This window comes from Clinocottus analis, unplaced genomic scaffold (assembly GCF_023055335.1).
Source record: "Clinocottus analis isolate CAN_PGR_092001 unplaced genomic scaffold, fCliAna1.0.p SCAF_23, whole genome shotgun sequence".
Taxonomy (NCBI): Eukaryota; Metazoa; Chordata; class Actinopteri; order Perciformes; family Cottidae; genus Clinocottus; species Clinocottus analis.
The window spans coordinates 8,093,769-8,110,682 of record NW_027175965.1 but is presented as its reverse complement, the minus strand read 5'-3'; the positions used below and the strand labels follow the sequence as shown (position 1 = coordinate 8,110,682).

At 41.9% G+C, this 16,914-nt stretch overlaps 2 protein-coding genes across 3 annotated transcripts in view; both read right to left on the bottom strand.

Annotated features, from left to right (window-relative positions):
* rabgap1l (RAB GTPase activating protein 1-like) overlaps nucleotides 1-16,914 on the bottom strand; it is a 91,599-nt gene that overhangs the window by 43,064 nt on the left and 31,621 nt on the right. The window lies entirely within an intron of this gene.
* gpr52 (G protein-coupled receptor 52) lies at nucleotides 9,559-16,426 on the bottom strand. The gene has a single exon (XM_068590077.1). It carries the CDS (start codon nucleotides 14,906-14,908, stop codon nucleotides 13,790-13,792), a length of 1,119 nt encoding a protein of 372 aa, XP_068446178.1. The 5' UTR covers nucleotides 14,909-16,426; the 3' UTR covers nucleotides 9,559-13,789.

Here is a 16,914-nt window from a genome sequence, read left to right as displayed (position 1 = left end):
TTACTCATCTCCATAAACTGTCAGACCTAATTATTGATCCCTATTCTCAGGCTAAATCATTTCTCACCCTGGCAGAGAGGTGGATCAATTGAATACGTCCAATGCACCATTCTCTCAGATGGGATCGAGAAAACAAAAGCAAGTGCTGCGCCATCTGAGCCTGGCTTCGACATGAGTGGGGGAGTGGTGCATGATGGGCCGCGCTAGACAACAGAGGCTGTGAGATAAACCAGCAGCATGGTATGTCAAAGACCATGTCTGTTGCAGAGCTGCACCCTGGAGCTCCTCAAGGCAAGACAGCACACAAACCAGTCTCCAAACTGGTGAGGAGAAACGTCTGCTTCAGTGTAAAGCGAGCTCACTCGTTACAAAAGGCTCATCAGACACATTCAAAATGGAAGACAGATTATAGTAAAGAACATACAGGTATGAAAGGATGGATAAATGGCTTAAAAAGGGCAGACACAGGATTCAGAGGAGATAGAGGAAAGCAAGTGGGAGCAGAATGACTGACAGCCAGAATATTAGCCACCCTCTTCATCTTTTGGATGGATGGCAGCTTCTTCAACGGAAGGGCAGTGCTGAAAGTGACAAACAGGCTGTGTTTGGATCACAAAAACCTTACATAAACCCCCTAAAAAACAGAGACAGAACAATGTAAGAGGGAAAGAAAGGTGAGTGGTGTATAAAAAAACATGATGGAAGAGAAATTTGCAGTCTGTGCAATGCGGTGCCATCAACGAGTTTCCCGGATTCCTTTATTTTTTTTCATCGGTAGAATTGTATGAAGATGGGCGCGAGGAGGTAAATACAATGCTTTCCAACGCTATTCAAAGGTCTACCATTAACTTCCACTGAGGCACCTTCTGGTTTCATAAAAAGATTATGATTTGAGAAAACAAACTGGGCTGAATGCGATACAAACGCCAGCTTACTTGCGACACAATTTTAAACATAGTGGAAGCCATGACCTCTGTTTTGTGTGACAACTATTAAAAACATCAGATTCAAGAGTTTGTAACTCTGAGGCTCAAGGAGCATGACCTGGTATTGGAAAGGTAACAATCATCTTTTAAAAACTCGCTAAATGCCAGATTACCGAAGAGGTTGTACATCGATATCCTGAAAAATGTCTCGGTCGGCTTTCAAAGAAAGGTGCTAAATCTAAAAGCTTGTCCCGTAAAACAAACACAATTCATGAATTCAAAGTCTGGCCTTCGGCCATGACACATTCAGGATGTGAAATGGACATGCCTCTCTGCTGACACACCTGGCTGCCACAAACACTCCTCCTTGCTCTTTACTTCAGTGGGACACAGTGAAATCATGGAGTGGTGTGATATTCAGAGACGGCAGCCCAGTAATTAAAAACCAGCTCCCCCTGAGACCTTTGTCCTTGGTTGCTGGCGAGGAAGTTTCTAGAGGCTTCCCTGGAGGGTTGAGGGTGTGTGGATGGGTGGGTGGGTTGGGGGGGCAACAGCTGCCCCGCCTGGCAGATTGCAAATTCATCTGTCTCTGTATCGCTGCCGTGGCATTTTAATGGTCCGGCTGGTTCTGCATTTCAATAAGCCGAGCTGGGAGGTGCAGGTTCAGTGTTCAGACAGAAAGCAAAAAAAAAAAAAAAGCTAAAACTTCTCATTTTGCTTGCAGTGAAATTTAGTGACGAGCAAGCAGGTTTAAAAAAAACAAACATTCAACACCAGAGAGCTGAAGGGTAAAACAGCTGGATTAGATGTTCTGGTAAACATCTTTATTTACTTACATTTATTTAATAATTGTGCAAAAATGCTTAGTCGATTAACAGAAAATTAATCCCCATTATTGACAACTGAATGAAGTAATTTATCGTCGCGAAATGCCAAACATTTTCTCAATAACGCAGCTTGATGAAAGGGCGCCGTCACTGGTCGACCAGAGCTCAACGCTCAGCGTCTTACTTTAGGGTTAGCGCTTTAAATAAGCATATTTCATCACCCTGCACAAAACATGCACGTTAGTTAGTGCTGATAGGATGATTAATATCTTTTTATGGTTCTGGGACATCATGATGGTTATTTTTCACAATTGTTTTGAGTCTGTGTCCCTCTCTGAACCTTTTCCATTGACTTTTATAGAATAGATGTCCCTCTTTCTTGTGCTCAATTTGAATGTCGTTTTACAATTTATTCACTGCAGAAGTAGCGTGGTGTTCCTGACAGCACTGTGAGGATGTATATCAGTACTAACAAACAAAAAATGTAGACAAATGAAAAGTGTGATTGGTATTGTTCCAGTCTGCATTTGGTCGGGAACAATTTGGAGCTGGATGAGTTTCTCGCACACACACACACACACACACACGCACACACACACGCACAGTGAGAGGTCAGTGGATAAAGTGCATCCCCCCAGATATCTGACATTTTCTGTGTGTTGCGTTGTTTTACTGGAGGATATGTGTTGAGTGTCGGCGATGTGGGGACAGAAGATCCCACAGGATGACAGCGCTGCACTGAGAGGAGAGTCAGACACTCACCTGGTCGGTCCACCAGAGGAGACTCGTGTATGGAGATGTACAAAAGTTATGGGAATTCCTGCATGTCGAGATGTGTTATGTTTTCATTCCACATGTTACTCGTGTGTAAGAAACAGGCTGCGGGCTACGATACAGACTGTGTGTGTGTCGTCCAAACTAACATTGATGCACTGCTTGCATGCATTGCATGCTTGGTATTGATTGATCTTGCAGGTGCAACTTAAGGTGGACAACAGGGCTGTAACACAAGCGATCCCAAAACAATTATGATCCTTGGGTAGTTTTATGTGCGTGCACAGCATTCATTCATCCAAGGGAGAAAGACAGAGAGAGTCTAATGAACACACTTACTCTTAATTATGGGGAAATTATGTTTATGATTGATAAGGGGAAGGAAATATGAGACAAACCGCTCGGTTTTGATTGCCAGCCGTTTGAATTGTTGCATCTCTAATTGCGCTAGATGTTAATTCAGTGGTGCTGGTACGACTAAAATTGTGCTCTAGTGCAAAAACAATTTGGTCAGGAGCGCGCACACACACGCACGCACGCACGCGCACACACACACACACACACACACACACACACACACACACACACACACACACACACACGCGCGCACACTAGACTTTCCAAATAAAAGTGCACATAAATAAATAATGAAGAGCTCGCTATTTTGAAGCCAATATTAGCATCCATTTTAATTGCACTCTATTTATAAACTTAAAATGAACTCACTGAAACCTCGCCGCTTCTTCAGACTCAGCTAGGGGTTTCCATAGCGACACAGTGGCTCTTAAGTCCTGATGTTCAGTCGGGAAGAAACCGGAGCGAACAACGGAGACACTCGACTGTAACCGGAGGTACAGTGCTGGATGGCTGGCAGGCTCATCCACCAATACATGTGCAGAGGTTGACAGGGAGAGTGCAGCTCACACCAGAAATCAAGTATTAATTGTTGAGAATGCATTTCCGTTCATGTTGCACCAACCGATTGTTGAACAAACAATGCACATCCTGATATTCTCTGTGCACAGTGTAATAAACACGGCCTTGATGAAGATCATTCTAGAAATATTGTGGCTGAAAAACCTCAAAACTCAAACATTAACCTGATTCCTACGAGTAAAGGGAAGCAGGTAATCATGTGTTTTAAAGACGTGCTATTTGTTGGATGCATACTATACAAAGTCCTCTACAAAGATAAAATGCTCTTTTATTCACTTTTTTCCCTCGTTTGTCACTTGTCGCCAATGTGACGACGAGTTTTGTCGGGATTATTTCCTGATAAAAACACTGTTGTACTGTTTTAATACTGGCTTGGGCACAACATCCTGACAAACTATTATGTAGGATGATGTAATTTCCACTTTTTTTTTCTGGCTTTCATTAAACAAACTGACTGACTGACGGAGTCTCAAATGAGACACGGGTCACACAGGCCAGCAAACAGCAAACAGGGCTGTATTTCAATTATATATATGTTCAGTCAGTCACTACCATCCTCCTACCCGAGCAGCTGTAGCGAGGCTAAATGCCACAGAGGAAGAGCTACTGTACCCGTATCAGCGGCGGCCCTGAGGCGAGCTGCTGGACCATCACTACTAAATAACTGGCCAACACAGACAGGCCTGGTGTGCTACTATGAGACACACTGCTTCAGGATAGAGAGGGGAAGGAAGAGCGAAAGAGGGGGTGGAGGAAGGAGGGACAAATATGCTAAGGAGCCAAGGGGTTAATTTTACTCTCTTATGGTATTTAATCCAGCTAAAATGCCCTGAGAGAGCATTAGAGAAGCTGGCTGTACGTCTGCTGGCAGAGCGTCAGTATCTGAGGTCTGCAGGGAGGTTAACAATAAAAAACAAGTTTGTCCTCCAGTGTTCGTCAAGGTTGTCCTTTATGTATGAAAAGCTAGAGCAAGACTATTGGTGTGAATTATACAAAATCAAGTTTGAAAGGATGAATACGAACATGAGTAAGGCAAGTGGATTGAAGCGGTCCCAAAGTCAATACTTTAATGAGCGTCAATCCTTCACAATAAAATCCTTTTTCATCAGTAGAAAGAATATCTGCAGTTCCATGGCCAGCTCAGCTGTTTGATAATGTTGACCAAGAAAAAGAAGAGAGGATCACCGTCTGAAACGGACTTAAAAAGACCAGAATTTATTCTTTTTTTTTGCCATCACTTTTCTAAACACTGATTGTATTAATCACTACTTAAACAATGCAACAGATGTTGAATACCATGAGTTAATTGTAAGATAACTATCTAGTTGATCACAATACATACAGTGACACAAAGTGAATCCCATTAATTTGGTTTTCAGACTAGCATTGGTTGACACTGATGAGCAATAACAGCTTTTCAAGGACTACATTTCTCTTGTCAATGTGATTTTGAATGTTGATTTAAAAAAAACCCTGTTGCACTTTTTTTTTTTTCATCGACAGACGTTTCTTTCAAAAGTCTCTCGCCAAGCAAAAAAACTAAATTGGACTGTAATGATTTGAAGTAAACAATGGTGATAATGACCTCATTCTGTACATTTACCAGCGTTAAAATATGAAGTACTTATGACTATGAGGCATGCAAGAGATTGGAAAGACGGAGGAGAGACGTGGTGCTGTAGATCACTGCTGGCAGCTTAACAAGCACAGGCTGAATGATCATTACAGAGGTTCAAGTGAATCAATAACTACACTATAAAATGTAACCGTGGTCCAGACTCACAATAAAGGAGTTACCTTTACTCCGCTATCAAACATATCACTTTTTACTAGTTTTTACCAAGTAACAGTTACTTGCAGGTCAAAAATAACCAATTTACTAATTATGTTGAGTAAAGCTAACTTGATACACTTAAGTAACACGTAGCGTCTGAGCGTGTGCAGAAGCCAACATTCAGTTATTGCACGCTCAAGACACTGTAAGTGTGTAAGTATACTACACTAAATAAACATGTTAGTACAACATTCAATACATAATCAACTTTACTCGCCTGTAACAAGTTCCTTTACTTGATTTTTTTCGGTTTGCGAGCTCTTTTCAAGTAAAGTTAACTAATCAGATTTTACAGTGCAGCTGATCAGTTCAGCAAATCTATCAATATTTATATCCTGTCCTTTAATTTAATTCACGTTAAAAAATAAATCTCAATCCATATGTATTTTGTCTCTGCGTATCGATGCTCTCTACCAGACTCTTGGCAACAACAGTACTGATAAGCCAAAGTTTCACTTTCTGTTCCCTGTCTGATAATATTGTAAATAAATCACACTAAAACCGATATAGATTTTTTTTTGAAAGGTGGGCCTTTCTTTTAGGCGGCTAAATACATTCTGCAGCTGACCCCCTCCACAGAGATATATGACTTTACCCTTGTGCTGATACCGTTATCTGCTTCTCCAAACTGGGGATGTGCAGACTCCTGCAGGACCCGGTTCACGGCGGGTAATACACTGACTTTGGACAAGAACCTCACACAAACCACCTTAATAATCCAAACAGATTAAACATCGTAGCAACCTGGCTACCTTCAATGTTCACCCAGATTTGATATTAGTCTCATGATATTAGCTTTAGAACTGTCTAAAATGTCATAACTTTCCAATTGTATTCATTCTTAAAGGGTAATAAGTATTTTTCAACCTTCTATATTTTTGTGCCTGACTAATAGGGCTAACATTTTCTGAAATTGGTCCAATATTGAGCGCTGCTCAGGGTGCAATTAATTCATACTCTAGCAAGTTAGCACGTCATTGAACGTCCACTTACAGATCACATGCAGAGTCTTTTTGTGCACTTGGATCAATTTTTTTGTCAATGCAAATGTGCTCTAAAGCAACAGCAACACTGCTCAAGATATATATTTGTTGTTTTTTTCTTGCCTAAATATCAGTCTATGGAACTGTATGGAGCAGTAAAGTAACTGTGAGCATTTTACAGTGCTGGAAATCCATTTATTTTAGTTTTGACTACGTTTAGTTTAGTCAGTGAGGCATACTGCTAAATTAACACAACTTCACCATCATTGTCATCACAGTTGTGCAGGTTTTGGTTGCTAATTAAAGGCAATTATTATTATTTCAGCATTTGACCACATTCAAATGGAAGTAATAAAGTATATATTGTATTTCTCAGCCAAAGAGATGATGGAAATAACCTACATCAAATCCATTTTGATATATCTCAACATGTTTTTCCTTAGCGTCACTATATAGTAGTTCAATTAAAAATAAATAAGCCAAGAATTGCAGAATCACTGAACCCAATGAGCTCATTCAAGAGACTCAAAGCACTTAGAGTGGAACTTCAAGCGGTGGCTGATGGATAAAAAGCCTACCTATGACATTCAACAGGTCCAAAAGGTGAAATGAAAGTGCTGAACTCTGAAAAGCAGCTGATGAGGACCTCTGTGATTCCAGATTCAAGGCATTGTCCAATGTTCCTATCCAGTGCACCCTGCAATGAGTGGACAGGTAATTGTTCCTTTTATTGTTCTGGGGCCTTTTGACAGGACTCAGGTCCACTATGGGGATTTAACCTCGCACCTTTTTGTCACTCGGTGTACAATGTGACCACCTGGCAACAATAGCTATTAGAAAAATAGTGACATTTAGAAAATAAAAGATAGCATGTAGTTCAAATGTCATGTATGTGCTGAGAGGCTCTCACAGTATTCTCATTAAACTGAAGGGAATTGTTTTGCAGCATCACTGTGTGCTTCTAGGCCAATCACTACATTTAGTATGTTTTATAGCTGATACACACTCATAAAAATGCGACAGACTGAATCTGATGCACTTATATTTTGATTTATGTTGGTGATTGTGAAATAGTAAAGCAAGTGTGTGAAATGTCATAATGAAGGCCATTTCAAGCAATACTTTACCTCATGAAAATGTGCAATTGGAATACAAAATTCCGATGAAAAGCACTGTACAAAAGTATATATGTATATATTTTATTTAGTTGGTAAAACTGATAACTTTTGGCACATTAAAACTAGAGCAGAGACTTCATCAAACACTGAACCATGGGATACTCCAGAGGTTCATGCAGAAATCACAGAGAAGCCCTACCAGGCTTAAACCAGAAAACTGGGTAAAGATGAGAAAATAAAACTTTCCTTCCCACAGCAACTACCTGTGATTGTGTTTTTGATCCATACTTTAACCCCACATAGCCAGTAGGAGAAAGGTGAAAAGTGTGAGCATGTGTTGTTACTGAAGTAGAGCACGCTTCTTGACATTTTAGCCACGCTGGAGGCTGTACGAATGGTCCGAGTTGGTCGACCCACCACTATCTCAACAACTATTGAATAGATTTCCAGGAAATTCCATACAGCCACTAGAGTCTTAGCTTCAGAATTAGCTGAATAAATGCTAACATTACATTCAGTAGGAGCACGCCATCGGCTTTGCCCCGATCAACACCTGTCTGATATCACATTTTCAAAGGCTGACTGAGGCCATGCAAGATGTATGAGGGAGTGTTGGTGTGTGGATGCATGCGTGTCCTCCTTATGCCATCAAAGGCTTTTGGTGGGCGCCGCAAGCCTCCACAATTAGCACACAGGGGCAGGAACTGGCTTCCCCCCCCACCCCCCAGCCCCCACTCACCCAATTATGACTTCCCCACCTCAAAAGATGGTCAGGTGGTCCTTTCTCAATCAGGACGGAAAGAGGAGGAGGAAAGTGGCAGGACGGAAAGGAAAAGAGGAAGTGAGCCGAGTGCCGCCATTTGTGGAAATAAAAGGGAATTCCTGATTTGGTGCCGGCTGTGAATACTGAGCAGGCTTGGACTGGGAAGCCGTTCTTGGTTTGGCTGAATAGTAAGTGTGGATGCTTTCTGGTCTAGATCTTGATTTTCTTTGTTCGAAAACTAGATCTCAAACATTGCAAAATAAATGGGAAAGCATTAGAAAACTGCCTACTCTTAAACATGGACCCTTGAATGAAAATTGAACAAGAACACAAAATAAAAGGACTCAATATGTTATAATAAAGTAATCAAACTTTGGGCCATTAAACCACCTTTATTTAATGCAATGAGCATATTTCATACTAAACACCCCTCCTCTTTCCACCTTCTCCTGCTCACCTTCCTCTTCTCATTCAGGCAGTCTACTAAATCACTTCCTCTATCTTGCCTTCTTTTCTCCCTCAAACCAAATCATCTCCATGATCTGCTGTTCTTACATTCAATCTTCTTCCAATACCCTCTTCCATCTCCTGTTGCCCGTCTCTCCACTAAGCTACTCTGTGGAGACGGTGTGGGGTTATGGCTGTTTCAAAGCTGGTCTGCAGTCTGAAAGGTTGAGTGTATGAATTTCAAAGGCCAATTTCAGACCAAGTACAAGGGATCAGGCACTCTAATGTGAATACGATTCACACAGAGAGAGGAAATGATGGTGTGCATTAACTCCCTATGGCAAAAAAAAAAGAAAGGGAAGGGCTTCCCTGCTTCAAAGTTGTTACCAAGCTGATACCACCAGATTAACCATCTGCTGGCTCAGAGGAAAATTAAATACAGCTTTGCTTTGCTCATGACTGAGTCAGGGGCAGAACTTTAGGCAGATATATGAGACCAAATGGCAATGGAGTCTCCCTGTTTGGGCTTCATTCTCTGATAACATGGCTGTGAAGTTACTTCTTGCTCCCCAAGGTGGGGTTTAAACATTTGATCTGCTCACTAGACCTAGATCTACATCGTGTATTCTTACTTTTGTGATTATTACACATCCATTACACCTCAAAAGTAACTGATGCTACAAGTGTACCTCAATAATGTTTGATGAAGCAGGCGTTAACTAACGGCACTCCTCTCATCAGGTCTTAGGATTCAAACTGGCATCACACACAGTAACAAGCCCACATTTTCATTATCCTCATTAATTCTTAAGATAGGTGCAAAGTGGAGGAAACATGAAGATGATTCTGGAGAGTCCTACTATGAATAGCAGCTGGCGGTTGTTGCTACAGAAACACAGACATCTCACAAAAGCAACTACACAGATGTGAATGTCTACTATTTTCACCTTTATTGGGTAGGCAGCAACGACAAAACCATAGTCTTTGACACAATTTAAAAATAAAAAAATATATACTATGTAATTTAACACACACTGCCTCCTATTTAAAACACCAGCAGCCTAGTTCATTTAACACAAATGGGTGTGCCATACCTTTGTCAGAATTTGTCAGATTTTTTGGCTGTACAGCAGGTAAAAACAGATACACACACTTTACATACAGTATACTCATATACAGTATATTGTGTAAAGGTTTTAACATATTTTTTTATAAATAAATACATATCCTTCAATTAATAAAACTCCTTTTACTAAAAGCCTCGATCAATGCACTTGAAAGATGACTTGTTTGAACAAGTTAACAGTTTTTATTTTCTACCACTTCAGTTTGGTCAGCGTAATACAGACACATAAAACTATTTATTTTTTAAATATTCATTCAGTGGCTCTTTTGATTTTTTTAAACCTTGAACCAAGACACGCATTTCACAGTACCCGCTACAAAACATCCACCTCAGAAATTAATATTTGCGCAACTTCTGACCAAATACTATTTTCTTTGATTGAATGGTATATTCCAACTTTTACATTATATGGTAACAATTGAGCTATTTTATTTTAGGCTATTACAGAGCTTTGCTTTCTTTCTCCTGTTATATGTTGCTGTATTGTGGTCCGTCGCCACATAATGAAGATAATACAGCACTAATTCGGACCCTACATTTCCTCTACAACCCCACTGCACTATGCGCCAAAGGAGCACCAAAAACACAAGCTATCAAAATAAAAAAATCATCATAAGTCTAGTATTTGACACGGCTATGCTGTGGTTTCCTACTGCCATCCTTTATATGGCTACAGAAGGGAATTCACAAGACTTGGACATCTGCAGTGTCCTGATATCTTACAGATATGATGTAGGCGCCAGATAGTAGCACATGTACCTGCTTAAAAAGGCAAAAATCCGATTGACTGCGAAAAATGACCTATTCTTGGTTCAAGTGGAAACCCATCTGGAAGATTAAAGTCATGGAAAATGAAATCCAACGACACAGTGGCTTTGATGTGTACACTGTCACAATGTATGTTATTGTAAAATGTACCCTTTTTAATTTTTCTAAAGTGCAGCATGTTGATGTTATAGTAATTTCTCTTTCTTTTTTTAACTTTTTTTTTACAAAATACATCTTTAGGCATGTATACAAAACCATCTGCAATGTGTTAAAGCTGCATAAAGCAATATTTTTAATACAAACACTGACTCAAACATATCCTGAATGTGTGAAAGGGCGATGAATGCTGATGACCGCGCTGAGAATCAACACCCTATACTGTAGCTTTACATAGATGCTTTTACCTTACACATTTGGTTATCCTAGTTGTCTGAAACAACAAAACAAAAACAAATACCGGCACATAGACTATAAACCATGGACAGTCACTGTCAGCGCATGTGTATTTCAAGTTGACTGTAGGCTCGCCACCTCATGCATCACTGCAAGTAAATGAATGGCTGGTAAAGATAGTCGAGTATGTAGATAACCCAAGAGAGACGTACGCTTTCTTTTAGTGGCGTTGGTTTACCAAACCAGGGCTTAAAAACAATATTGAACTTACATTCATCAGAATGGCAAGAAAGACTCTTGACTGGAATGATCAGGAAGCTCTGTTTTAGCTGGATGTGAAGAAGTAAATGTCTTGTCTCTGAGAAACAATACGCTAAAGGCTCAAGAGTCTTTCTGCCTCTAGCGGTCAAAAATCACTTAATGCAGCTTTAAAATGAGGAATGACCTATACAGGCTCCTATTAAGCAGCATAGACTGCATTTACAATACCGAGGGACTTGGTTTGCTGTGCATGAACAAACATGCACTACAAGCAAAGCCTAAACCACAGATGACACTACTCTATGAGCAAAGAGGGGGATCAGTAAGTCATTGGCTATAACGTAGATGTATTGTTTTGAAATAAATTATGCATCAGCCCTGAACCATCGATCAAGGAAACTTACAAGGTAAAATTGACTGGAGTGACTGTTAACTAGCCAAGTATGATAATCATAATCAATGGCAGTTTATAGATTGTTTGAACAACACACCATCATCTTCCCTTTTGTACATCAAAAGCCCCAGATTGGGCAACAGTCTTTAGATTTGAAAGAAGCATTTTTATTTATGTTTTTCATGTGCTGAATGGAATAATTAAGGACACCTATATTCTGCCCTTTCCAAAACAACCATCTGTTGCTTGGGTACAGACATAATAATACGGTTTCCTATAAGAAGTGCACACTATATATTAAGGGCAGTGACTTTTTTTCAATCCACAAAAGATCTGGTACAGCTGAAAGAAAGTGGGGCAAATTTTAAGTAATTAGGATTCTCCAGCCAAAAGTTGCACAAACCTCCACTAAAAAAAGCTAGCCTTAAACCTGTATCACAAGTAAGCATGTAATTTTAGATCAGTTAAGTTTTAACCTCACAGCGACCTCCAGACAGATCGGATCACATTAACATGAGCCTCTGTTCACCGCTGCTGGGAAATAAAGCCCAATATCATCTGATCTCAAGATAACTGCGTCACTGATGCAAAGCACCCCAAACCAGCCTATGTATTCCTCTAGTCGACGCTGCAAATACTATGACTTTTCTCATTTTTTAAAGACGTTTGTGGGTAGATCAAAAGTAGCATCCAAGAGGTGCAGCTAAAAATGATATCCCCCAAGTCAGCTCAGATACGAAATTCTGTTTCTAAACGAAAAGCTATACCTGCTGTTTGTCCACTTGTCAATATACATGAACCTACATGTGCAGGGGGAATGTAATATGTATTTGTTGGTTAGAAATTGGCTGTCATGAGCACTCATGCATGAAACTGTGAGCAGAATACTCATAACAAAGCCATATCAGGAATGCCACACCAATGGTGGGAATGCTGGCCCTGATGGGCTATTTCATAAACACAAGGGAGGGACCTTGGGAAAAAAAAAACTATGCTGGCTAGTTATCTGCTGCAAGCATCAGCTCACTCACTGCTTTCAATATAAAAGGCCTCGGTGTCAAAACAACACATCCGTTGTCTGGATTCTGGACACATGCTGCTTCTTAGTAGAGTGGCACCAATCAATAGGTGATCAACCTTAATCAGCTAAAATTTAAATTGGTAAACCATGAAAGCAGCATGTCATCTCATACAGGTCGTACTACAGGAGTAGGCAATGTGCAGTTGTTTATTGTGTTGACAATTTGACAGCCTATATTATAGATTAGTGACCATGTGTCAAGTGAAACCTTGTATTTTGAGGATTTTGACTTGATTAAAAGATGTTTACATGTTACAGTTTTTAAATATTGCTGTGATGTAGTGGTATTATTTGCTTTTCCTAAAAGTTTTCCTATTAAAGATTACTATGCATTTTTACATGATGTACTGTTCTCAGTAAACAACTTTATAAAAATTTGAATCACGGGTCAGGTCTGCGATTATCACCCTGATGATAGAAAATAAATGTGTCAGAACACCGAGCCAACACTTTTTTTTTTGCATCGTTCTCCTGTTTACCTGCACACATCATGTTTACAGACACAACACAAAATAATTCAGCAGAAACTGAGTGTGCACTTTTCTCTAGAAAACAGTCAAGACCTCACGCCATCTGTTATGTATCGGCAGCATAATGGCTGCCGTCACGGTCACCGTGTGTTTATACAACTAAAAAGCAAATGATCCATTTACAACCTTTAAACAGGTTTATTAACACAAGTAGGTGTAGGTTATCCAGTCTCTCCTAACGACAGAAAGTATGGGGACAACTACTGACAAACTGTAACAGGCATGGCCACATTTGATGTCTGAAAAGATATTTGTGAATCTTTTGGAGTTTACACTTTAGTCTTCTCACTACGTCAGACCTGGTTGAAATACAGTGAAATGTGAAGGCTAAGAAAACCATCGGGCGACTTCTGTCTATTTGATCCACAGTCAAGTCACATACCCCAAATCTCTCCGTTTAGACACACGCCCATCTCCTTGAAAGCTTGTAATGCAATAAACGATGGTTTATTGTGACCAAGGCAATGTCACTGGTGTTAGCCGACAGGCTGATACAACAGATCCCATTTTCTCTTCGTTTGAGCTCTCCCAATGTTACTGAACGTTAACTAGCTGCTAAGCTTGTTAAGATTCTTGTTCCCCATTTGTAGATTCCTGCAGTATCCTCATGCTGTAAAAGTCCTCCCCGTCAGATGGAGCACGAGTTTGCCCTCTTCCGAGGTTTAGGCTCCCCAAAGTCCCTGTCATCGGCTGCGCAGTGGCTGAAGGAGCAAATTGTCTGCGAGAGCCTACGCATGCCCAGGCGGAACACACTATTAGACAGGCTGTAGATGACACAGTTGCAAAAGCTGTTGCTAATGGCCAGCCAGGTGGTGATGAAGGACAGGGCAGGGCTGTCCAGCACATGGGAGCTCTCCAGCAGAAAGTAGATTATGTAGGGCAGCCAAAGCATATAGAAAACACTGGTGATGCGGAACAGCACCATCGCATAGCGCCGATCTGGTCCGTGCCCTCCGTGATGCCCACCGCCACCCCCCTCGCCAGCCTCCATCTCCTGGCTGGGGAAACGTGCTCGGCGCTCACTGATCTCCCTGTTGTGCTGCTGGCAGATGCGAAAGATATGGTAATAGGTAAAACAAACCACAAGTGCAGCAGGCGCATAGAGCAAACAAACCACAAAGCCTGTAAAGAGGGCAGATGTGGGCCAAGAGTGTGCGCACCACTCAAAAATGTCCCCGTGGTAGCCTGGTTTACCCCACCCGAAGAAGGAAGGCAAGAAAACCAGGCTAGAGTAGACCCAAATCAGGGTGATGCAGCCTCGTAGTCTGCACGGCGTCACAAGCTGGTTGTAAGACAGCGGTTTAGTTATGGCCAGGTAACGATCCACACTGATGCAAGCCAAGCAGGCCATTGAAACGCTCTTCAGAACAGAGATGACGTAGCTGAAAACTTGGCATGTGATGGGCTCTTGAACACCCGCTGGGTAGTGGAGCAGAGACAGGGTGGGCACCAGGCAGCTCAGACCCACCAGCAGGTCGGCATAGGCCATGGTCTGGATGAAGTAGCTGGTGGTGTAGTGGTGTAGCAGCGGGGCACAGTGGAACACGAAGATCACCGTCAGGTTTCCCGCAATGATAAGCACTGTCAGGAGAACAATGACAGCCGTCTCCAGGACGCAGGCCTCCAGTCCTTCGTTCAGCCCCCACCCCAAGGGACAGGAGTGGTTGGCAGCCCTGTAAGGAAAGAAGTCTCCATGACTGCTGTTGGCAGTGAGCAGCGGGTCCGTTGTCAGTTCAGACTGGTTCATTGTTCTGGGTGCCGTCCAGGTGGGTCAGGTTTGTGGTGTGTCACCCATAAGGCAGCTGGCCTGAAACTGGAGAACTGCCTGCCCCCCGCCCCATCGACCCGGGTGTCTGCAGCCTTCTTCAGTTTAACAGAGCTCAAAAACACACTCGCGCTCTCTTTTCACCCGACTCTCACATAGCTGGGTCTCAATCAAATGAACACTGACTGGAGGAAAATCAATACAGCCTCCGGGAAGGTAGGACAACTTGTTTAGCTCTCCTCTTCCAATCACTCATGGTTAGTGAAAGTAGTGGGTGGGTTACAGTCAGTAGTGGAGTGAAAAAAGCTGTGTTGCTTGAGTAAACCAGGGTGGCATTGCTGTGGCCTGCATCTATTCCAAAGGTGAATACCCCTGCCAGTCTGTGGCCTCATCTCCTGATGCTGATAGAGCCTTCAATTACATCCAAAGTTTCACTGTGCCATGGGTGATGGTGTGTTTACAATGTAACGGCGGGCTTCCTTTATTTTGGTGGTCCTCTGGTCGGTGTCTGGAGCCCATGCATGCCCAGCTATTGTCTGAATCAAAACACAGACACGGGCTAGAACAACACAGGGATCTCCGCAGGAGATAATGTCACAGCTCTCTCGGCACACACGGCGTAGGGGGGGTGAATGTGTTTTCGAGGCATCCCTAGGCAGAATGAGGTAGAAACCAATCGCTTCAATATGTCTGAATGAGTTAATTTTTGCTATTAAAATGATTTGAAGTTTTAATCCAAATGTGCAAACTTGCCTCTCAGTGTTCTGGACTGCAAGTTGGAAAAAAAAAAAGACAAACAAATGTAAAAGTCCAGCAGCGGAAAGCAGTGAAAGTACTGAATGCAAGACTCCCTTGCAGGCAGATGGAAGGACTCTCCTGGAGCAATGAGAGGCCAGCTGAATAGCTCAGTGCTCCTCTCGCTTCGACTCCTTCAGCAATCCTGTGGCAGACACTTGCAGAGAGGGGTGTGGGGACCAATCAGCAATCCACCTATTTATCCCATAAACATGTTACTTGTATTTTTGTTGTGACACTCTGAAGCATCGGCACCTTCTCCTCAAGTGATTAATGCAACCATGGATTTTCTAACTTGCTTCAGTCCTTTGAAGTATGCGCTCTGATTAGTTGTAGAGGTATGGGGGTCCTACAACTCCGCTCTCAGTATTTCTGTCGCCCTGAACAAAACACTGGCGGCACGAGAAAAAGGGAATCCACTCTAGCAGCATGAGGAAGAAAAAAAAAAAAAAAGTCCCAGTCGGAGTCCCAATTTCAAGCACTGTCCTCTGCAAACGTCCCCCTAATTCTGTTAAAGCATACAACCCGTGTTTTTTTAAATAAATAAATCCTTAGATCCTGGAATACAGTTGGGATGAAATGCAATGCATCTGTCAAAAGCAGCGAGTAAAAAGCAAGAAGGAGAAGAAGAAAAAAAAGATGACTGCGTTGATGGAAATGAGTTAAATCTGCAGCGAGGGAAGCGAGGGGACGAAGAGTCCCTCAGCCCTGGTGCAGTGAGAAGGAGAGATGCTGTGACTGGCTTACACTTCCCACCCTCCCTCTCCACACACTCTCTCTAGCTTGCACACTCAACCTCTCTCCGTCTCTCTCTCTCTCTCTCTTTCCATACACACAAACTCAAACACACACACGAACCCTCCCTCTTTTCTCCCTCAGCTTCTCGCTCATTGCCCCGCCTCCTCCCATCCCAGCTGCACCTGAGGCTCTCTGCCACATTATTCTGTCTCTCACACTGGCTTTTTTCCCCAGGGGTAAATTTGGATCCATTTCCTATTTACATATTACTTATCTTTCACAGTCTGTTTTCTATTAACTAAAGTCCCCCCCATTCCCCTCCTTTTCTTTCCTTCCTTCCCCGTTTAAGTCACACCTAATCTACCGTCTCCAAGTGAAAAAAAAAAAAACACCCAATTCTATTTAATTCGTATATTTATAAAAAACATTGAACAAAGCATTAAAAAAGAAATATC

Excerpts from the sequence above, each read along its gene's own strand:
- gpr52 (XM_068590077.1), bottom strand. The coding sequence starts at position 14,908 with ATGAACCAGTCTGAACTGACAACGGACCCGCTGCTCACTGCCAACAGC.